Source organism: Drosophila novamexicana, unplaced genomic scaffold (assembly GCF_003285875.2).
Source record: "Drosophila novamexicana strain 15010-1031.04,08,12 unplaced genomic scaffold, DnovRS2.1 tig00000932-arrow-arrow-pilon, whole genome shotgun sequence".
Lineage (NCBI taxonomy): Eukaryota > Metazoa > Arthropoda > Insecta > Diptera > Drosophilidae > Drosophila > Drosophila novamexicana.
The window spans coordinates 1,602,073-1,625,892 of NW_020824832.1; the positions used below are offsets into that span (position 1 = coordinate 1,602,073).

At 40.9% G+C, this 23,820-nt stretch overlaps 5 protein-coding genes across 5 annotated transcripts; 2 read left to right on the forward strand and 3 right to left on the reverse strand.

Annotated features, from left to right (window-relative positions):
- Positions 1-5: 5 nt before the first annotated feature.
- On the reverse strand, positions 6-2,217 carry LOC115765099 (moonshiner). Its single transcript, XM_030708484.1, has 2 exons — positions 2,135-2,217; positions 6-621 (listed from the first exon to the last, which is right to left on the reverse strand). Exon 2 carries the CDS (start codon positions 543-545, stop codon positions 6-8), a length of 540 nt encoding a protein of 179 aa, XP_030564344.1. The 5' UTR covers positions 546-621; positions 2,135-2,217.
- LOC115765170 (shematrin-like protein 1) lies at positions 1,916-3,305 on the forward strand. Its single transcript, XM_030708590.1, has 2 exons — positions 1,916-2,126; positions 2,840-3,305. Exons 1-2 carry the CDS (start codon positions 2,124-2,126, stop codon positions 3,224-3,226), a joined length of 390 nt encoding a protein of 129 aa, XP_030564450.1. The 5' UTR covers positions 1,916-2,123; the 3' UTR covers positions 3,227-3,305.
- Positions 3,306-6,149: 2,844 nt separating this feature from the next.
- Positions 6,150-7,534, reverse strand: LOC115765150 (flocculation protein FLO11-like). The gene is made up of 2 exons (XM_030708555.1): positions 7,286-7,534; positions 6,150-7,222 (listed from the first exon to the last, which is right to left on the reverse strand). The coding sequence occupies exons 1-2, from the start codon at positions 7,286-7,288 to the stop codon at positions 6,260-6,262; spliced, it is 966 nt and encodes a 321-aa protein (XP_030564415.1). The 5' UTR covers positions 7,289-7,534; the 3' UTR covers positions 6,150-6,259.
- Positions 7,535-12,620: 5,086 nt separating this feature from the next.
- LOC115765100 lies at positions 12,621-12,899 on the forward strand. The gene has a single exon (XM_030708485.1). It carries the CDS (start codon positions 12,621-12,623, stop codon positions 12,897-12,899), a length of 279 nt encoding a protein of 92 aa, XP_030564345.1.
- Positions 12,900-16,760: 3,861 nt separating this feature from the next.
- LOC115765205 (calphotin) lies at positions 16,761-19,741 on the reverse strand. The gene is made up of 3 exons (XM_030708645.1): positions 19,291-19,741; positions 18,767-18,964; positions 16,761-18,640 (listed from the first exon to the last, which is right to left on the reverse strand). The coding sequence occupies exons 2-3, from the start codon at positions 18,854-18,856 to the stop codon at positions 16,850-16,852; spliced, it is 1,881 nt and encodes a 626-aa protein (XP_030564505.1). The 5' UTR covers positions 18,857-18,964; positions 19,291-19,741; the 3' UTR covers positions 16,761-16,849.
- Positions 19,742-23,820: the final 4,079 nt, after the last annotated feature.

Genomic DNA, 23,820 nt, shown 5'->3' on the forward strand with positions numbered 1-23,820 from the left:
TGCATCTACAGCAGTTTTTTCACATGCTTCTGAAACATCGCCGTGGCCTCTTCCTGCGGCAGCTCCATAATGCGGTCCAGCAGCTGCCAGGTTATTAGCTGCTCAATTAAATTTTCCTTGCACACATGTGCAGGAATACTGAGATCGAAGCTGCGGCACTGCCAATGGGGCCTCAGAGGAGGAATGCAAATGCGATACACTATATTGACATGGTCATCCAAAGTGTGGGGATCCACAGACTGCGCATCTGGCTTTGCTCTACTGGCTGCCTTTGCTCTCGGTTTTACGGTAGGCCGTCGCGGCTTTGGCTTGGGAACCGGTAATGGGCAGGGATTCGATTCCGGCATATGCTTGCTGGGCATGTAGTGTTGCATCCATTGTGTCTCCAGTTGGGAGAGCGCAATTTTCTCAGGGTGGCTTAGTTCAATCATGGAGTTTTTGCGAAGACTCTCCAAAGTATCCGTAATTACATGGGTAAAAAAGTTGCGGGAATCAGCAATCCAGCTGGGCTTGATATCAACTTTATTGTTTTCACGGCGCGGCATTTTGCAGCGTTGCGAAACGGTGTGCTTATTGATTTGCTACATTTTTTTTCTTCCTTCTATTTACATATTGGTTTTCCTGCGAAAAACGCAGACAATAAGCGTGGGCAGTGTGTCCACACGCTCAATAATAAATGGCAGCCTCATGTGTAAGTGGCAACTCCATAACGAAGATGTTGCCAATAAGCGATCGGAAATTTCAAATGATTGGATAACGGATTTAGAAATGCGAAATTAATGATATTGAGGATGTAACTTTTGTATTCTTGTTATAGAATGACATAGCATTTGATTTAATGATATTCTGATATAAATATAAATAGTAATAATATGAAATTAATGATCTCACATCGAAGCTGTTTTGATATCAAGTAACGTGGTCATTTTTGGGCCAGACAAAGAATTATTGCAATCGGATCCCGGGCTAAAACCTGAGATACAGCAAATGGACTGCAATCTGTGATGTAGCAACAATTAATAACTTTAAGATTTATGAGCAGCGAGTCATATAAGACAACAGCGTTAGACCGGCGACCGCGAAATGTCATAAAACAACAAACACGAACAACAACAAGGGCACTTAACACAAAACAATAACCAGAGTTAGATTTAAAAAATATAAATTGTATAATTAAAGAAAAAGAGCGCGCGACGATGTTACCCTTAAAGCCAGCCAAGCGACGTTTCGCATCTCAACAACACGGAAGGAGAGGTGGAGTACGTGAGGCAAGGCGTGGCAGGGTCATAAAAACAATAACAAAACCGAAAAAAATAAGAGAGCTGACACCGGCACACCGAAGTGTAAATACCCTGGCAGTTATGCACTCTATTTCAATATTTAGAACTGTTCTTATGCAGAACACTTTACTTCCGTACGACTGTTGCTATAAAAACTAGAAGAAATAGTAACTTTGATTAGATTTTGAGAAACTGAAAACAATCTGATGTAAATACTCATTTCTTTTATGTAATATAGTGTACCAATGTTGGATTGTAGTAAAGCAAATTAGAAGGTTTTATTCATCCCATATATGATATATTCATGATGAAACTCGCATAAACAAAAACAATTAAATGCTTGATGATACTGATCAAGGGGTAGCAGAGTCTCTTACTGTGCGACAAAAGTGGAATACCTTCCGCAAGGGTATAAAAAGCACCACAAAAGCTACCAAAGCCCAAAACGTGGGCTTTCCAAGACCAACCAAAATTGGGCGTTCGCCGTCGATGAGTCGTGGGATCGTGGGATCCGCTAAAACAGCTAAACATGTCGCCGTATATTTCTAAACGGTTCAGTTTCAGTTTCAGTCTGGGTTTCGGCTTCAGTCATTGTTGGCTTGAGTAATGAGCATTGTCCGTCGACATGTTAGCAGTGCGGTAAAGGCGATAAAATTAGTTGTAAAATCTGTCCGCACGATATATTTAATTTAATAACAGTTCAAGCTTGTTTGCAAGCGTATAAAACGCGCACTCGATGCCAAGATGAGCAACAGTCATTCGGCAGCATTGTCCCAGTGCATAACTCTTCTAGGAACTATATTTGTCTAACTACGTAGGACTTTGAGACCTCAAATCCTTAAAATGGCAAGTACTTATGAAAATCTGTGAAAATATGACCAGCGGCACTGCAAAAGCGGGTTTCTATATATATGAAAGTGTGACTATTTTTTTTAACGTTACAAAGTATTTGTGTTAAATATTCGAAAGTGTGAAAACTAAATTCTACTATTTATGAAATAAAACACCATGTGATATATGTTGTTGTCAACAAGTTTTGAAGTACAATTAAAAATATATAAAATCACGCTAAAGTACTCAAATTAAGCATATATATAGTATATAGTATATAGTATATAGTATATAGTATATAGTATATAGTATATAGTATATAGTATATAGTATATAGTATATAGTATATAGTATATAGTATATAGTATATAGTATATAGTATATAGTATATAGTATATAGTATATAGTATATAGTATATAGTATATAGTATATAGTATATAGTATATAGTATATAGTATATAGTATATAGTATATAGTATATAGTATATAGTATATAGTATATAGTATATAGTATATAGTATATAGTATATAGTATATAGTATATAGTATATAGTATATAGTATATAGTATATAGTATATAGTATATAGTATATAGTATATAGTATATAGTATATAGTATATAGTATATAGTATATAGTATATAGTATATAGTATATAGTATATAGTATATAGTATATTGCATATAGTAGCCTTTCATAACTTTCTTGTCTGCCTGCCTTTTGCACAGCCCTCCATTACGGCCATTGTTCTGATTGCTTCCCTGGCATTGTGCGCCGCTGATGTCTCCCATTTGTCCCTCTCGCGCAACTATTTGCCCCCGCTGAGCGGCGCTAGCGGCTACTCGACGTACTCCTCGTATCCCACGTATCCTACGTATCCCTCGTATACGGGCAGCGCCTATTCCAGCGGCGGCTACTACTCGGGCTCCGGCCTCGGCTCCAGCTACGGTGCCCCGGCGGTCACCTCCGGCTATAACAGCTATGCCACGGTGCCGCAGTACAACAGCTATGCCACGCCCTCGCGCGCCTATCTGCCAGCACTGACCAGCTACGCCGGCACGGGCTACAGCGGCCTGGACACCAAATATGCCTCCAACGGGGGTTACATCTATTAGGAGGACCAGTTGGCATGTGCCTGGGACAATATCCACTAAAACAAGTGCTCACAAAATATACAATACTTTTTTTAATATCTACAGGATTTGAGCTGTTTTTTTTTTTTTTTTTGTATAAATAATAAAGTTTCTTGAACAATAGTAATGAGTTTTTATAAGCAGGCTCTTTTGTGAATTATGTACTATAGAATCGATTTCTTATCGATCTGTAAACAATTTAAAGCTATCGAATCCAATCTCTTCAATCTCCTTGCGTGGATCTCCTCTTGCGTGGATTTCTTCTTATAATAGCTATTATTGTGATAAATTATGGTTGTCAGAGGATACTGCCCAGGATACTTTCCGCTTCTACTCCACACTCCTAAAATTGAGAAGGAGGAAGCTTCTTATAGGCCACACACCCGGCTGCAACCCAGAAAAGAGATGTCGATGGTTCAGTTCACGGTGCGAGCCAGCGCTCTCCTTCCAGGTTTTGCTCGTGAACCGGGCTTACACATGCATACTTGAGTCTAGATACTTGTAAAAGTCTGGGTTTTCCGTGTATTCTCAAACTTTAATGAAACAATTTAATTTGCAATTACCCGTTCTATTAACAATATTGAAAACATTAGATATTCTCATATAGAAGTCGCGGGCTTAATTCGACATCTGCCCAAAATTGGGATCTACCAAAATGTATGTAATTAGTTAGTGAAACATACAAGTAAATCATATATGCATAATCATATATAAAACTAACAACTTTCCTAAAAACGTTTTCCACAAATTTATTTACCACTGTTGCGGGTGGAATTGCCCAAATCGCTGAAACACGTATTCATTGTGAAGCAAATCGGACAAAACTTAAATCTTGACCACAAAATCTTTGAATTGCACTTTTCACCGAGAAGCTTTCACGATTTTTTCACACTTGCCGGTGGAATTTACTGAAAGCCCGTCTTAACGTGCACCTTTGCACAAAAGGTAGCTACACTGAAAATTTCAGCTGCGTTGATCACCATTCAGTCAGTCAGCACAAACAGTTTTATACATGTATTAAAGAATATCTTATTATACCATGAACCCATTGAAAATGGGTTAAAAGGATATAATGCATTGTGCAAATGTATTTAACAGGCAGAAGGAAGCATCTCCGACCCCATAAAGTATATATATTCTTGATCAGCATCAACAGCCGAGCTCGTGTCGACATCCTGTTTTTGAGCAAATTGGGTAAATATTAAGAGCTAGAGTCACCAAACTTGATATGTTTATTCTAGAATAGTATATACATACATCAAGTATCTTTCATTTTATACCTATCGCCACCTCCCCGCTACTATCTGATAGCTATAAATCAAGTTAATAACCCAACTTGTATTGCCCACCAATTTAAGCTACAATTTAAATGCAATTTACTTTTTGAGAATACACAAATTTTCTATGGTACAATAAGATATGTATGGTACTGTACAAAATTTCATAGCGATCGCTTAAAAAACACACAGAAGTTATATGTTTTGACTGCCCACGTGTTAGCGGCAGTTAACGCGAATTCCAAGAATTTCTGTATACATGTACACACACACATTCGTGAGATTCTGCTTCGACTTCTATCAACAGCATTACAATTGCGATTGTATTGTTTTCTGTGCTGCTATTTTAATTCGTTTTTTTACTAATTAGCACTCAATTATTGGTGTGGCTGTTGAGTAGAGTCGGCAGCAAGTAAAGCGGTCGGGTGCGAGTTCGAACCCTGAGGAAGGAAAATTGTTTTTCTTTTTTTAAATTTATCATTATTACTACAAATGAGCGCGTAGCGCGAGCTGCATTTGCTGTTGGAATAAGAGGGCTCAGGGTATTTTCTAGTCGGCAGCTCCCGACTAGAACCTCTTACTTGTTTTTTATACCCTGAACCCATTAAAAATGGGGTTGTTTCCGATAATCGATAACTTACTCCGTTTCCAAGCAATCGATCAAAATCGATATTGATATCCTGTTTTTTGGGCAATTTTGGTAAATAATAAGAGCTAGAGTCAGCAAACTTGACATATAGCTTCTAAAATAGAATATGTATATGCATTTGATGTTGGAAGAAGAGGGTTCAGGGTATCCCCTAGTCGGGAGCTCCCGACTAGAACCTCTTACTTGTTACTCATACATAAACGCATAAACGCATATTTATGCTCAAAGTGGAACCAAAGACAATATAAACAAACCCTGAGATGTGTAACGCCATACAATAAAATGATACAATGCAGTTAGATATTGAGAATAAAAACAAAATCAGTATCATTGCGCTCTCCCCACAATAAAAGAGAAAAAGCTAATAATAGAATGTACTCTCAGCTTCGGCAAGCAACTATGTTTGTACGTGTATGTGTTGTAATTCACTGCTTTTTCTTTTGCTGACAAAGAAATACATATTGAAAGTTTTCTAGCGCTGATCTTGACCTATCCCAAATTTGTGTTCATATATGTACAAACATATGTATGAATGGAATGAGCTTGAATGTACTGAGCTTCGCTCGGCAGAAAATCTGTTTTTTTAAGTTGATGCAAATATTTATATAATTTATTTAAATTAAATTATTAATTAAATTATTATTATTTTTAACTTCGTTGCGAATGTCAGCATCAGCAAGCCGCGACTTCGCCATTCGTTCGTCTGACTTTTGGAGAACGAACAGCCAATCGGCTGGCATGTCGTGTGAAATTGGAAAAGCCAGATAAGAAGCCAGGCTAGAAATGTGCGTCGCATTTAAATGTATGGACGTTACTCTTTATTTCTCAATGGGTGTTACTCATCGTACTGTTTACATATATTGTCTTTGGATAGGGGGGAAATAATATTTAAAAAATGTGCACATACATTGTTCCGTTCGTGTCTCCAAATAGCATTATAGTTCAGATAAAGTTCTTATTTAGTGCGCACTTTAAACTTTATTTATACACAAAGTAATTATAAAATTTATGATAAAAAAAAAAACAATTAAATATATGAAAGCTGTAAACCTTTAGCCCGATTTATAATAGTAGAATGTAGAGATCAGATTAGTGCTTATGACGGTATGCATATCCACCGTTGGCGGCGTAGCGAGTGCCACCTGCAGAGCGGCTGTGACCATAGACACCTCCGCTTGCATGGTGCGATCCTCCAGAGCCGTGCCCAAAACTACGAGCGGAAGAGGATGAAGCTGTTGCGTACGCACCCAATCCAACTCCATGGGAGGAAGCGTAACGAGCTGGCGACGAATAACTATTGAGGGAGCCGGCTGGAGCGGCGTAGCTGCTGTGAGATGCTGCTGGCGCTAGGTACTGACGAGAGGGAGCTGCTACAGATGCATATGTTGAAGCAGAGGAAGAGTAGCTGCCGTGAGATGCGCCTGGAGCGGAATAGCTGCTGTGGGAGGTAGCTGGAGCGGAGTAGCTGCTGTGGGACGCAGCTGGAGCCAGGTACTGACGCGAGGGAGCTGCTACAGGTGCAAATGTTGAGGCAGAGGAAGAGAAGCTGCCGTGGGATGCGGCTGGAGCGGAATAGCTGCTGTGGGAGACAGCTGGAGCAGAGTAGCTGCTGTGGGACGCAGCTGGCGCCAGGTACTGACGAGACGGAGCTGCTACAGGTGCATATGTTGAGGCAGAGGAAGAGTAGCTGCTGCGAGATGCTGATGGCGCCAGGTACTGACGAGAGGGGGCTGCCACGGGTGCATATGCTGAGGTGGACGATGAATGGCTGCTGAGAGAGCTAGCTGGGGCAGAGTAGCTACTGGCACCTGCCGTCGAATAGCTGCTCAGGGATGAGGTTGGCGCCAGGTACTGTCGAGATGGCGTTGTATAGCTGGCTGATGGGGCATATCCATGCGAGCGTGTCGGTGCATAGGAGCTGGCGGCGCTCGATCCAGCCGAGCTGTAGCTACTATACGCATTGGCCTGGGGCGGCAAGTAGCTGTTGCTCAAAGGACTGGCCACGCCCAAGGCGGCCAGGGCCAGCAGAGCAGAGCAAATCGCGAACGGACGCTGCCGGATAAGTGTTTAAATAGCAAACGAGCTTTATGCGACACCATCAATAGCTGGACTTACCATGTCGACTTGGAGTTGCTTAGGTGCTTGCCAAGCGGATACTGATGCCACTGGAATCGAGGGGCAACACTTTTATAGGGGCCACAAACAAAAGAATTGCGAGTACAAATCTTTTGCACCGTCAGCCAAAGTGGAATATAAGCGGTAGAAGAACGAAACGGAATCCAAGATCTCAATTAAACTAGTCAACCGAAACTTGAACGCTAGCTTTAAGATCATACATTTTATAAAAGAAAAAGTAGTGTGGCTAATTTTAACGAATTTTGTACTCAAAATAATATTGAGTAAGTCAAAGGTTCCTAGGAACAGCATAGCCTAGCCGTAGCACGGGGATTTTGCACGCCATTTACTTTGCGATTTTTTTTTTTCTCTTTTAATTTCATGCTTGTTGGACTATAATTGTAATCGATTCTATGGTCGGAGTTTGGTTGGTTTTTGTTTCACGTTTGCTCTGACGAATGTCAAATAATTTTATTGTATTTAAAATCCTTGAGTGGAAACTAGGACGGACCTATGTCTTCGTTAAAAAAGGGATACCAACTAGAAGAAGTGACTTTTCAAAGACAAAAACGTATTGAGAACCTTTACGCTCTTTTCCACTAATGAATTATCTGCTAAAAGGTGGCAACGCTCTTTGTCCAGTTGAGAGCTGCCACCTTATTAGGGGCACAAATTTCAAAGGAACGCGCAGAAAAGAGGGAAGCATTTGAAAGTTAACGGCTAAAAGTTAATTGCAAATGACCGCCCTGCTCTTCTTCTAACTAAACGTAGTAAGAACTTGTTGCACAGTGTTAACGCAGAATTGCGCGATTGTAGAGGATGCCGCGGAATCTAATAGACCGTTTATTTTTAGCCATGTCCATTTCGGAAGTCACAGAGCCAACACACAAACATAAACGCAAATACCTCGAAAGTTTAATTAATGATGCGTTTTTTTCCTATTTTTATTCTTGTCTTTTTTTTTTGTTTGCTTTTTTTTTCTTTGGCCAGCGTTCAGAGCTTAGCCTGCCCAGAAGTTGGTATTGACAGCATGAAACGAACGTGAGATAAGTAAGCCGAAGCCAAAAGCATCGGAGCCCAACGCATTGCCTCAGTTTGGATTGGTTCAGCTTTGGCTTTGGCTTTGGCTAGAATCCGATGATTTGGTATAGCTGCGGGCCGTGCACTTGGAACATGGAACTTGGCACTTCATCTTGGCCAAAACTGTTCTTTCTTGGGCCCACGTCCGCCGGCATAAAGCGACGATTACTCAAGTTAGACATTAATTATAATACGTACAGTGTGTATGTCTTTGCGTGAACAAAAACCAGAATCAGAGACAGCAACAGCAACAAAAACAATAACAATAAAGCGGACAATTTGTTTATGGGCGCGCACTTAAATTATGCGCACAGCTTTGCAGATCGTTATCCGAGCGCAGATATATCAGTTGGTCTTCAAGAGACCATGTGGACTGACGGCAGTTAGTAAAGTTGGGAATACATATACATAATACAAATTCAACTTGCTAAAATTTGTTTATTCACTCTATTTATTTACCCTGAGCAAAGAAAACCAATTAAAAGCGTTTATAACTTATATGATTAACAGGCTGTGCTTGAATAAAAGCGTTTACAGCATTTAAACAAAGACATGCTTTCGAGAGTAAGAACATTTTTAAAAACACCATAAGACATAGAAACTTGGCTAGAAGTATCCTTTATACTCTTATCGCAACCTATTTAAGAAGAACCTAGAAACTTGGCTGGAAATGATCCTTATATTCCTATCGCAACCTTATTAAAAAGAACCTAGAAACTTGGCTAGCAATATCCTCTATATTCTTAACGCAACCTTTTTAAGAAAAACCTAAAAACTTGGCTAGAAATATTATTTATATTCTTATCGCAACCTTTAAAAAAAGAACCTACTTATAAACTTGTCTAGAAGTATCCTTTATTTTCTAATCGCAACCTTCTTAAGAAGAATCTAAAAACTTGGCTAGAAGTATCCTTTATATTCCTATCGCAACCTTTTTAAAAAGAACCTTCTAAAAAACTTGGCTAGAAATATTCTTTGCATTCCTATCTTATCTGATCTTTAATATCAATTGTTAGCTTAACATAATTTGTTTATTTTCATTTTTATTAACAATTCAGTTAGTTTTGTTATACGCTGCAATCGAACAGTTCCTTCCGATCCCTACCAAGCGAAAGACTCTGAAGGAAGAGTATAGCTACATTGTTTTGTAGCTCATATTTCTTAAACCTGGTTTTGATTTGCAATCTGTCTTAGGACAATAAGCAAAATGCTTAGAAAATAAAGTAATATACAACAAAACTTATTTTAATTAATTGATTGTTTGAGCTGCAATTAGTTCAAATGACATATATTACATTACTAGCGGGTATAGCCCGGCCTTGCCTGGGGCACGTATAAAGAAAGAGTTCTCAAAAAGCTTTGAAAATGATTTTGAAACTGATCGGAAAAAATTAAAACGTCACCAAAAAAATTCTTTGGATTGCACTGTTTTAAAAGGTCTCAAATGATTTTTTTATGGATCCTTGGCAATGAATTTAAGCGCGAAGCGTCACCCACCAAATCTTAGACACCCATTTCCACCAAGAAGGGATGGATTTTCCAAAAAGTGCGAAGCACCACTCTAAATGATTTTAAGCAAAGATCTTTGAAAATGAGTTTGAGGCCGATCCGATGGTTAACAAAAAAGTTTCATACCAACGTTTTTCGCAAATTAACCACTGTTGTGGGTGGAAGTTCCCAAATCGCTGAAACACGCATTCATTAAGTTATTATGTAGAGCTCTGAAAATAAGTTTGAAGCAAATCGGACACCACCTAAAACTTCGCCCAAAAAATCTTTGAATCGCATTTCTCCCGAAGGAGTTTGGATTCTGTGAAAAATTTTAAAAACCTCTCAAATGATTTTCCATATAGATACTTGAAATTGAATTTGAGGGCGAAACGTCATCCACCAATCCACCAATCCACCAACCACCATCTTTGACCCCCATTTCCACCAAGGAGGAATACATTTGTGGAAAAATGTGAAACACCCCTCAAATGAATTAGAGCAAAGAACTTTAAAATTGAGTTTGAGGCCGATCGGATGGTAAGCAAAAAAGTGTTATACAAACGTTTTTCGCGATTTGTTCATACTTGCGGGCGGAATTTCCCGAAGGTTCTTAACGTTCACCTTCATCACATAAGGTAACTACAGTGAAAATTTAAGCTTCCTAGCTCTTAGTGTTTGGGCTGTTCACCAATCAGTCAGTCAGTCAGTCATTATATATAGAGATATCTTGTTTATTTTGGCTTAATTTATGATGCCATGTGGAAGATCTTTTTGAAGCGTCGTGTGTCCCAAAAATGTACTCAGATGTTTAGAGCCAAGCTATTTTAATGACTGTGTAACCTATTTATATATGATTATCATTTATTTGTGTTTAGACTGTGAGATTCAAGAATTTTCTATAAAATTAAAAGATTTTTCTCTGAACTTTAAGGCAATATTATATATTTTAAGGTGATTACATTTAGAAATTCTTAACTTTAACAAAGCTGAAGTATTCTTAAGCTACTTCTGAGAGATATGTCTTCTGCATGTGCTTAGCTCTTACTTAAAAATGTTTAAGATATTTCGTTGCCCAACTCTTGAGTAATAATACTTTTGCCCAATCCATAATAGTCCCAGACATCTTTTGGAACTTCCGAGTTCTTTTGGGTTGTGTTCCATCTGAGATGATCTCCCAGACCCTGTTCCGACCTTACCAAAAGCTCAACTGCCTTGCATTTCCCTTGACTGGTTTAAATTAGGTCAGTTAACTTTCGAAGACTCTGCATGATTCCCATTCGCACAAAAATGGTTAAATGTTAACTTAAACAAGATTAAATGCAGTTTACTCATAATTACAGCTTTCATAATCGTGTGTATATGTCGAATAGCTATAAGAACTCTAACACTCTAAATTGCAGGTTTCGATGAGCTAAGCAGCTGCTGAATAGCTCAAATGTCGTATAATTTAAACATGTATTCAATGTTTGTTAATTAAAGTGAATAGAGCCCGCATTCCGAGGCATTTTTACAAAATAAATCCAATCTAATTCTTCTTCATCTTCATACTCATGAAAATTAATTTACTATTTTGGCCGCGCTAATAAATTATTTTTCAAACACTTTCAGTCAATTTGTTGGCTATTAAAGCTAAACATACATATTAATTGCCAACAAGTAAGAACTTATTCGGAATCGCGCGCCCAATAGATACCCTGGATGCAGGTCTAAGAGAGGAGGAATAAGGATGATTTGTTATTAATAAGTTGCAGTGGATTGTTCAATAAATGTTATTTTTTATTTTTCTGTAAGTTTAAGAAAACAGAGAATATATTTAAAAACATATGTAAGTGCACATAATTTAAGTGTTCTGTTTAGCAGCTGATATTAAAATACAAAATAGTTAAGAGTGTCTAACTTTTTAGGCTTGTCTCTTGATAGAAATCGAGCGTATATATATACAAATATGAATATATCTTATAGAGTCTATCGTCCATGTACACCCATATGATGTGTACAGGGTATGAGCAAAGAATTTGATAAATTAATTTATTAGCTTAACTAACACAGGCAAACGAAAAGCTGATTATGTATTATTTATTTATTCCACTACTTTTTTAGCCAGTTCAGCGCAGGAAAGAAGTTTGACATCTGGCAGATATTTATATATATATTGTATATAAAACCTGAAACGACAAACGTAATTTGCAAAAATTATTTATTTATTGTGTTGCGTGAGTTTGTTTTGGGTTTTTTTTTTTTTTTTTTTTTTTAATTATGTTCCTTTTCAGCTGTTGAATTGAGAGCTGTTCACAAGCGTTAAACACACTACATATGTATATAAGCGTTTGTGTATATCGTGCCTTTACTTATATGCTAAATATATATAAATATATACGTATATATTTTTCTTGTGCGCTGCATCTTTAGTGCGAAACTGAAATCGGGTTAATGTTAATGGGCCTTCAAAACTTGTTATGCACGAATAACGGGCCACTCGCTGCAAGGAAGAGGCATTGAGAAGCGCATAGAAGGGCCGGTGCGGTCAGTGCATTGCCCCGGCCCAATGCTCAGCTGCATCAGGACATATATAAGCATGTGGCAGTCAGTCAGAACCTGACTTAGTGCATTGCTGGCATTCCGTTGAGTTCGTCGCACCATCGAGCCGCATTTCGTTTCTGACATCTTTCAATATACATAAGTCATGCAGCTGGCTTGGAGCTTGTCTTTGTTGGTTGCCAGCTCGTTGCTGGCACACGTGTTGCCAATGCCAACGTCCATGGCAATGGCTGTGACCACAACGAAACCAAGGCTGATCGTCAGCAGCGACGAGGAGCCACAGTCCATGGTATATCAATTTATTGTGGATCCCACGCCCACAACGATGGGACAGAACTACTACATTAAGCCCGGCCAATTGTTGGGCACGATCAGCTTGGACTCCGGCACGCTGCACGTAAAGCACGAGGATAGCAAGCGGCCCATCAGCAGCAAGTTAAACATCCTATTTGTGGCCAATGTCAAGGAGCAGGATGTGTCCACCAAAAACACGCTCGATGAGTAGCAAACATTCCAATCTTAACTCTATTTAGTCTAACAATAAATCATGTTAATGAATTTCATTTAGTTGAACTGCTGTTTTACTCTTGTGAATTTGATAAACAAGAAAATAAGCAGAGATTACGATTTTTATACCCTGAACCCATTAAAAATGGGTATAAGGGTATATTGTAATTGTGCGAAATCCAAATGTATGTTACAGTATATATTCTTGATCAGCACCGATAGCTGAGTCGATCTAACCATGTCCGTCTGTCTGTCCGTCCGTCCGTATGTATGAGCGCAAGGATCTCAGAACCTATAAGAGCTAGAGACTGAAATTTTAGATGTAGGTGCTCCTAGTGCTCGCGCAGATCGAGTTTGTTTCCGATAACCGATAACTTGCCCCGTTTGCCAGCAATCGATAAAAATCGATATCGATATCCTGTTTTTTGGGCAATTTTGGTAAATAATAAGAGCTACAGTCAGCAAACTTGACATATAGCTTCTAAAATATAATATATGTATATATATGCATTTGATGTTGGAAGAAGAGGGTTCATGGTATCCCCTAGTCGGGAGCTCCCGACTAGAACCTCTTACTAGTTTTGGGTTTATACCAGCATTGGCATAAACTCGAGTATATAAACTTGAGTATATAAGTTCAGATGGAAATTGTACAATGTTGCAGTCGGATCTTATATGGACAATGCATTTTATTTAGCTGATTTTAATTATTTTCAATCGATGCTTCCAATTGCAGTCAAGAGTAATTCAATGTATATTTTTGTGATATATGATTAGCTGGGTCTGGATATCTTTGAGATATCGAATGAAGTTCTTGACCGTTCGTTTCTATGACAGCTTATTTTTCCTAGCCGCAGTAGAAAGAGATTATCTGTCAAGTTTACTTAAGATTAAAGAGCCTGTAATTGGTGTTCGGTGAAAAAATGAACATCGCATTATTAACTTGGATATTGATCAAGTTAAGAAATATATACATAGAATGTATAGTGTCCCAGGGTATAAGGTTAGGTATGACAGGATAGCCCATAAGGGTGTCTAAACTATGAACTGAAATTTGATTTACACGCTCAATTCAAGCAGAAGCAACTAACGTGTTCCAATCTCCTTGGGATGCATTTTGCATTCTCACTTGTTAGATAAACAAATGCGTTGCATATTTGTTTGATAGTTTTTAAAGTGATCAGCAGTTTTAGCTGCTCTGCGAGTATTCCAATTATTTAGCTGGAATTTGGATTCTTATTTGCCGGATGAAAGGGGATTCCCTTAAATATAAATAAATCGTTTCGTTTATCGTTTTCGGTTGTTTAAAAATTATTTAATTTTGTGCGAAAACAAAATTTAGAACAAAAAAAAAAAAAAATTATATTTAAAGCCCTTTTGAAGGACTTAATTGCGCTTGTAGACGTAGCCTCCGTTGGAGCCGTAGACAGTGTCAATGCCGGAGGAGCTGGCTCCGGAGTAGCTCACCACCGGAGCGCTGTAGCTGGCGGCAGCAACGGGCGCGGGAGCAGCATACGAGGCGCTCTGGTAGGTAGCAGCTGGGGCGACATACGATTCGCTGGCAAAGCTGGCGGCAGGAGCGGCATACGACTTGCTGGCGAAAGCGGTGACTGGAGCGGCATAGGAGGCACTCTCGAAGGTGGCAGCAGGAGCAACATACGACGATTCGCTGGAAAAACTGGCGGCAGGAGCGGCATACGACTTGCTGGCGAAAGCGGTAGCTGGAGCGGCATAGGAAGCGCTCTCGAAGGTGGCAGCAGGAGCAGCATATGATTCACCATCGGTGTAGCTGGCAGGAGCAGGAGCGCTGTAGGACTTGCTGGCGAAAGACGTGGCTGGGGCGGCGTAGGAAGCGCTCTGGTAGCTGGCAGCTGGCGCCACATACGAGGAGTCGCTGGTGTAGGAAGCAACTGGAGCAGCAACAGTCTCGGCGGCAAAGCTAGCAGCCGGTGCAGCATAGGAAGCGCTCTGCGATGAGGCAGCGGGTGCAACATACGACTGGCTGGCATAGGTGGCTGCCGGGGCGGTGTACGTCTTGGCGGCGCTGAACACTGGTGCCGAGTAGGTACTGGCGGCGGCAACCTGCTGGGGCGGCAGATAGGTGTTGCTCAAGTGGCTAACATCGGCAGCGGCGAGTGCCACCAGGGCGAACGAGACGATGGCGAGGAATTGCTAAAATAGATCAGCAAAGTGTATTAGCAGGAGACGGGTCTCCAACACAGTGTCCCTACTAACCATGTTGGAGGTGTGTTGCTGCGTTGACAAAGCTGGTCAAAGAACTAATTTGTTGCTATCACATCCTAACATATTTATAGTCGAAATTCTTAACGGATCTCGATACAAATGTCAAACAGACGCGTTGAGTGGAGCCCAAAAAAAACAAAAATAATAAGAACTTGTAGATGCTTTAAAAAAATGCTCATAAAATATCGTTCATTATAAGCTTTCTATGAATAAATAAACAAAATAACAAAAAGTAAATAAGTAAAAAATACAATAGCAATAACTAATAAAATCAGAGCTCAGAACGGGCTGGAGCTCGTATTGGGATCTTATGACGTCCGTCTTTGACGATTGGACGTTCGTTCATTAGCGGACGCAGAACTCTAAATTCTATCTAAAACATGTTTTTTATACCCTGAACCCATTAAAGTTGGGTATAAGGGTATATTGTATTTGTGCGAAAGCCAAATGTATGTAACAGGCAGAAGGAAGCATCTCCGACCCCATAAAGTATATATATTCTTGATCAGCACCAATAGCCGAGTCGATCTAGCCATGTCCGTCTGACTGTCCGTCAGTCTGTCCGTCCGTGTATGTATGAACGCAAGGATCTCAGAACCTATAAGAGCTAGAGACATTTGAAATTTTATATGTAGATGCTCCTAGTTCCCGCGCAGATCGAGTTTGTTTCCGATAATCGATAACTTACTCCGTTTCCAAGCAATCGATAAAAACCGATATCGATATCCTGTTTTTTTGGGCAATTTTGGTAAGTAATAAGAGCTAGAGTCAGCAAACTTGACATATAGCTTCTAAAATAGAATATATATATGCATTTGATGTTGGAAGAAGCGGGTTGAGGGTATCCCCTAGTCGGGAGCTCCCGACTAGAACCTCTTACTTGTTTTTGTTTTATTTTTTGTTCTTTGTGCAGCTCGTCCATTTAATAGCCGAACCATAAAGCACGTTATTGGAAACTCCATTCATAACGCGAGACGCGCCGGTTCCCCTGGTCATGTACAAAGTCGCGATAGCCAACGAGTTCCATGCCCTGCAATCAGTCAAGACGGACAATCAATCAAGATGAAAGCACTGGGAGAAGTTGCCTTGCGGCAATGTTGAAAAACACAGCGGGATTTTTCAGACAGTGTCTGCGGACTGGAATTAACTAATCAACAGCAGGTAGCATTGCCAACTGTTGATGAGTAATGCAAATAATAATAAGCAATTTCAATTCGATATATATTGCATTTGAAGACCGTCTATTTTTGGGATCTGCCAGCATCCAAATCCGTATTTTTTTACATTTGCTAATAATTTCATTTTTGCTGCAACCGGCAACATCCCAAAGCAGTTGCTGTTAAAATTCTTGTAATAAATACATACATGAATATACTTAACAGCTTTTGCAACGATGCCAGAGCAGTGGCTGTTAAGCTGTTACGTTAGTTAAGCTACTGTTGCTTTTATATTTACAGCGCTGTAACGGCGCAACTGTCATCTTTAACAGCTGAGCATGCCAAACTGTATGAAACAAATCAAACGAAGGCTTCAACGTTTTTCTCTTGTTCATTTTATTTTGGTTAAAAAAAATAAAATAAAATAAAACAAATTAACAGGACTAGGGCTACAATTTGGCTAAGTAAAGTTCATTTATGAAACATCTAAAGGTGTCGAGTATGCGAATTCGGGCGGCCGGCGTCGGGCCAGCCCGTTCAAACGCATTTACTTCGTCCTCTCGTAGACGTAGCCGCCGTTGCTGGCATAGTTGGTGTTGGTCTCCGAGACACTGGCTTCTTCGCTAGCCGTGCTGCTGATCAGTGAGCTGGTCGCTGGAGCCGTCACCAGAGCTGGGGCTGGAGCCGCCTGCAGACCGGCTGTGGAAACAGGCTGTGTGTAGGTCAGCTGCTGCTGCTGGGCAACGGCGGGTGCGTAGCTGTAAGTAGGTGTAAACTGCTCGACGGACTGGACAGGAGTGGGTGGGGCTGGCACAAACGATTGCTGCAATTGCAGCGGAGCGTCAACTTGAGCCTGAGCCGTTGTGGTGTAGATCTGCTGTTGCTGCTGCTGTGCCTGGAACTGCACGGGTACCGGAGCAGAGATAATCTCGGGTGCACTGTAGCTGGCAGTGGACTGTTTAGCAATTGGAGCGACAACCGGAGCTACTGGTGCCTGATAGTTGTAGCCAGTGTATTGGCTCTGCTGAGCGGGTGCAGCTACAAAGGATGTTTCTTGTACTTGTTGAACCACTGGAGCCGGAGCGGGAGCTGAAGCTGGCGCAGCGTATGTTTGCTGCACCTCAGGAGCGGATGCCGTTATCACAGTTTGATGAGCAGCTGACGCGCTAGCTGAAGCGGAGTCGGTATCCTGGACAGCTGGAGCGGCCGTTGCAATCGCCTGACTCTGTTGAATCACTAGAGCTGGAGCGGAATATGTTTGCTGAACCACTTGTGCAGAAGATTGCACCGAATGGCTCTCCTGGACGATTGCACTCGGAGCGGAGTAGGTTTGTGGCAAAACGGGAGCGGCTGTTGCTACAGAGTACTGCTCTTGAGCCACTGGAGCTGGAGCGGAGTAGGTTTGCTGAACAACTGGATCTGGAGCGGAGTAGGTTTGCTGAACCACTGGAGCTGCAGCTGGGCTGGAGTAAGATTGCTGAGCCACAGAAGCTGGGGCGGAGTATGTTTGCTGAACCACTGGAGCTACGGCGGAGTACGTTTGCTGAACCACTGGAGATAGGGCGGAGTAGGTTTGCTGAGCTACTGGAGCTGGAGCAGAGTAGGTTTGCTGAACCGTTTGAGATTGAGCAGAGTAAGATTGCCGAGCAGCGGGAGCAGGTGCAGAGTAGGTTTGCTGAGCTACTGGAGCTGGGGCGGAGTACGTTCGCTGAACCACTGGAGCTGCAGCTGGGCTGGAGTAAGATTGCTGAGCTACAGGAGCTGGGGCGGAGTATGTTTGCTGAACCACTGCAGCTGGGGTGGAGTAGGTTTGCTGAACCGTTTGAGCTTGAGCAGAGTAAGATTGCTGAGCAATGGGAGCAGGTGCAGAGTAGGTTTGGTGAGCTACTGCAGCAACTGGTGCGGTCACTGTTTGCTCAACAGGTGGCACGGGCTCCTGAACAGCAGGCGACGCGGATGGCACAAAGAGCTGCGTGGGAATTGCTGACCCCGAATAGGTGTTCCTCGGGGGCGTCTCTGTGGCCACAATTGTTTGGGGTGCCTCATAGCTGATGGAAGTGGGTGCCGCAGCAGCTGGCGCCCGATATTGCTGACTGATGGAGCCTAACTGGCCACCATTTTGGATGGTAAAGCTGCCCAGCGATACGGATGGCCTGATGGACTCAATCTGTGCGATGAGCTGCTGCGGCTGCTGGAAGCTCTGATAGCTCTGCTGTACGGGTAACCTCTGGCTGGACAGATCCTTAACAGGTGCCGGTGGCAGGTAGCTATTGGACTGCGCACGGGCCACAGCTAGGCCCACAATGGCAACGGCAACAGCGACAAACGCAACGGGTTTCTGGCACACAAGGCATTAAATAAAAGGAAAAAGATGAAGCAGATTAAGCAATCCAAAGTTGGCGCGTCGAAAGGCAAGTGGTAAATAGTAAAAGTGAAGATTGTCTCACTTGGGCGCATCGCTTACCATGTTGTTGAGTGGAGTTACAGCTGCGCGTGCTACACCAAACGAACGAAACCGTAAAACTGATGTCTGCCCCACAGGTCCGATGGGCATTTATAGTTAAAAAGCCATCGCGAACGATGGACAGGGCACTTGGCACTGGCATCATTGTCAAACTCTGCTTCTGACTGTCCATAATTGGTTCAGCGTCAGCTGCGCCATCTATGTGTGAATATTTGAATGCAAAGTATGTTCACAACAAAAGCATGCAATTTGGCTATATGTAGCTTTGAAGCGAACCGATTAATAAATGCCCAAATGCTAAATGTTAAGAAAACGAAAAACAATGGGCCAGCTCGTAAAGTTGTACACACGCGCTATGCACAATACTCGCTGTTGTGTGTGTGCCGAGACGTGGGCAAATCAGGTCTAATCTCAAGTTTCCCATCTGGCTAACTTGGTCAACATTGGGAGCGCTGTCCAAAGTGTTGCACAAATTGCTTTCTTTTCGCTTCGCGAAAAAGCACATGCAAATTTTCCAGACTCACCAGTTGACAACATAAAGATTCGCCAAACAGTGGCTAAATGGTTATGGTGTTACGTGTACAGCTACATGTTTGCATTTTGGCCAACTGCACATTTTGCTTGCACAGCCAATTGCCGTCTTGCCGCAATGGGTAAAGTGCGTTGACTGCACGCAGGTTGCGAGATTACGACGAAATGGATATCAGCGATCCATGGTGAGCCCCCTGAAGTTGGCATTCCAATAATCAGCACCGATAACATTTCGCTAACATTTCGATAACAGAACGAGGCCAAGGCTTCGAACTAGCGTTCATGCTTAACAGCGGATTGTGACGTCACAAGCGATGAAGGCGCAAGCAGCTCTTCACTGACATTTTGCGTTCGAGCTAGGCGTGACAGCACTGGCTTAGCTTTGCACTTGAATTGAAGTGACATTAAAACTAATGTGTATTTTAAAGTAACAACATTTTAATTTTTATGTGCTTGTTTTTTTTTGTTTGACTATTGTCGATTTAGTGCTTATAAAATTGTATTTGCATACTTTTGGCAATTTAATCAAAGTATAGAATAAGCATAAGAATAAGAAGCAAAACATAAACTAGAAATATATTTTGATTGCTTAGTGAATAAAAATATGTATGCAACTGTTGTATGGGACTGGTTTTTGGGTGCGTTTGCATCTGTTAAGAATATCATGTTGTTTATTATGTTAATGCTGTCAAGCCACTCAGATCTTAACAGATAATTTCTTATCGAGCATACGAACAATACGAACATTGTCAACATCAACAGATATCGACGTTGCTCGTGGGGAAGATCGCATAACAGAAATGACAGATAAAATGTCAAGTTGAGGGTCTCTGCAGAGGCCCCGAGGCAACAGTTGCATTAAGTAATTATGACTAATTGCGTATCGAGCAGCCTTTAAAGTTAACAAGAAGAAGAGCTTAATTAGCGTAGTGCGTTCATAATGTACAGATATTAAAGTAGAATTGACAAAAAAATCAATCATAGGCATAGGTGAAAAATAACCAATAACCAAGAAGCAGAAGGTCCATGGTAAATGACTAGCAGATACCCTGTAGCCAGATCTAAAGTCCCGAAACATAAAAGATATATTTATTTAACTTGTGTGTATATTTTTTGAATCTCTTCGAATCGAATCTTTCACAGATAATAAAATGCAATTTACTTTTGGTAAATATTGTAATATTGGTCTGTTAAATGCTTTACAAGCATTTACTCGACTGCTGATGTTGATCAAGAACATATATACCCTGTAAGATCACATTCTGACATCATTTTACGTGCACGTGTTGCGGGGTATACAAACATAAATTGAAATAAACCAAATGTATTCAAACATGTTTACAGATTGAATAATAAATAACAAAGGGGCTACAAATAAAAAAGATGGAAATTAACAACAATGCAACCACAAAACAAAATAACCATAAAAACATTGTTGTCTCTGGCCGTTGCCAAATGAATTTGCATATAAACATAAAATACGACTTGAAAACTTTAGGAAATATCACGTCACTTCACACTCTCGTAGGCGTTTGTCGCGAAATGTGGCAAATTGCAAACAAATGGAGCAAGTTTTTCAACTCATCCGCAAGATTTCTATCTAAATTTATACCCTCTATTTATACCCTCTACTAGACGGTAAAATGTATATGTGTTGTGCTTTAAGCTAGTGACTTATTAATATTGCAATGTGATGTTATGTTTTTAATATTGGTGATCCAATATTAAGAAATTCAAAAACAAAATTCAAATAAACGTTTGTTTAATCGGCAATTTCTTACAACTAGAAGCTATGCATAAAATATAATATTTGCAAACATTTTAAGTAGTAACAATCATTAAATCAATTATTAAATATTATGATAGAACCTGCTACGATCTAACAGTATTTTCTAACATTTTCACCGAGTTTCTGTTTCATTTTTAATCAACAGTTGTTTAATTAACTTATTATTTGATAGAAAAATAGTTTTAGAAAAAATGTTTCTTAATCGTATCTTTAAAGAAAATATCAGAATTCTAAATGATAATATCTACGTGTAGCATATTTCCTTTAATAGATTGTAAAAAGGAAATTTAACAAAAAATGTTTCCTAATCTAATCTTTAAAGAAAAGCTCTGAATTCTAAATTGGGTGTAGTTAATTTTCGAACGAGAAATTATACTTTGCCTTCTTAAAATGCTGAAAATTATTTTACCCGATTTACCTACGTTACGATTAGCATAACCTTTTGTGCCTGCTCAACTTGAAGAGCCATAAACAAAATTATAAAAAAAAGCAAACACAAGGTGATGAAGTTGAATAACGAAATGAAATGTGTTTAATAATAAATTAACGATATCGCTACGGGGCTATAAAATCGCTGTAACTCATTTGGCGCGCTTATAGATGTAGCCGCCGTTGGATGCATATATGGTCTCCTTGTTCCGGGACTTGGCCAACTTTTTCGCAGAGCTGCTCTTTGCTTTTGCATTCGTTTCTGGCTGTGGCTCGTCGGCGTATGGCTGCGGCTGGGGCTGATAGTGTTGGCCGGGTATGCCGAAGCTGGGCGAGAAGGGCTGACCCACCAGCTGCTGGTAGGGATATGCGGGCTGCGGGCTACCAAAGCCGGGCTGCATGCCAAAGCCGACATTCTGTTGGAAGCCCAGCTGCATGCCTGGGGAGGGTAAGCCTTGCATGGTCAGGTAATCGGGAGTGGAAGGGAAGGGAATTGGTCCACCTTGTTGTCCAAATGGACCAGGCTGGGGTCCAACTGGAAAGCCACCTCCCTGGGGCCCGATCGGAAAGCCATTGTTCTGAGGTCCACCCGGAAACGGAATGGCCTGCGGTCCAACTGGAAATGGCCCGCCTTGTGGTCCAACCGGAAACTGCCCAGGTTGTGGGCCAACTGGAAAAGGTCCACCTTGTGGTCCACCCGGGAACTGTCCACCCTGTGGACCAGGTGGAAAACCACCAGCTTGTGGGCCAATCGGAAACTGCCCACCCTGTCCGCCAATTGGAAACGGTCCACCCGGAAACTGCGCCTCATAGCCAGGCGGCACTTGACCAGCTCCCATTCCATATCCTTCCGGCCCACCGCCAAATCCAAAGAACGGCGGATAGATGGGCAGCGGAAAGTTGGGCGGCGCCATGGCCGGTGGTGGCACATTGCTACCTGTGGGTATTGCGTAGCCCGAGGGCAGCATCAGACCACTCATCGGATAGAAAGGATCATTGGATTGCATATCCTCCGCAGGCGCTTCCTCATCCGCCAATGGTTGATTGGCTGGCTGCTCGCTTTCTGGTGGCAAATAGTTGCTGGAGAGATGGCTAACATCTGCGTTGACCAGGTGCTGGAGCAGGAGCAGCAGCAGTAGCGGCCATGTGATCCACGGCTTCGTAAGCATCTTTGTTGGATGTCTATGTTCGTGTCGTTGAGCGAGCTTCAAGCTCGAGCGGGCGGTGTGAACTGTGCGCCGTTGGCACTGTAAGTGGCCACTTATAAGACAATTCCACAGTTCGCCAGTTACATTGTGATCTAGCAAAACTTACATAAACATTTCGTATCCGTATCATTTCACTTTCCTTTACTTTGCATTATAATACCATCTCTCGCCACGGAGTTCCGTTGTGGCGCCAAAACTGAACTATAAAAATTAATTAGGCAGGCAGGCAAATTTATTAAACTGTCACATATCTATATCTATATATATATATATATATATATATATAACCCCCTCCCCGCCTCCCAACCACCAATGCCCAGCGATTTTGCATACAAAGACTATTCAAAAACATTTCTCCCAACTGGTTTGCTTTGGTAATTAATAATTCAGTTCCAGTTTCGGCATCGAGAAAAATAACCTCTAGTTAGTGAACGCTTTCTATGATATAATAATTATAAATTAAACATTCCAGCAACAAGAATCTATTAATATGCGCATATTTCAGCAATTACGATTTGATTCTTGGCCATATGAGCTAAGCTTATTATTAAATAAATAAAACAATCAACAGTTCTTAATAAGATTAAGAACTCCACTAGTTTCAAGACGATATACCCAGGCTACATACTCTTTGAATATTTTAAACAACAGCAAGTCGACTTGCATATACCCTGCAGTCTAGCGTCGAATAGCTGTGTCTTATATATTCAGCATTCATTTCTTTAATGTTTGTATTAAGATCGAATAACTATATCCCATAGAACTATATATATATATATATATATATATGTCATAACAACCTTTCTATTTTCAAAATATCACAAATACTACCAGTTGTAAATTTTAATAAATTCGTAATACTGTAGCTATCATAGGAAAGTTACGATACAAATGGTTGCTGCATAACTTTAACATATGTTATACTTAATTAACTAAGTTTATATCAAATATTTCGGAGCATTTTGAGATTAACATCACTAAAACATGTGGCACAGCTGTCGCAATTTAACTAAATGCAATACCATGCAATCCTTTTAATAAGTACATGTAATCCTCTAAATAGAATGTATTGAAGTAGGACAAAGTTTTTACTAAGG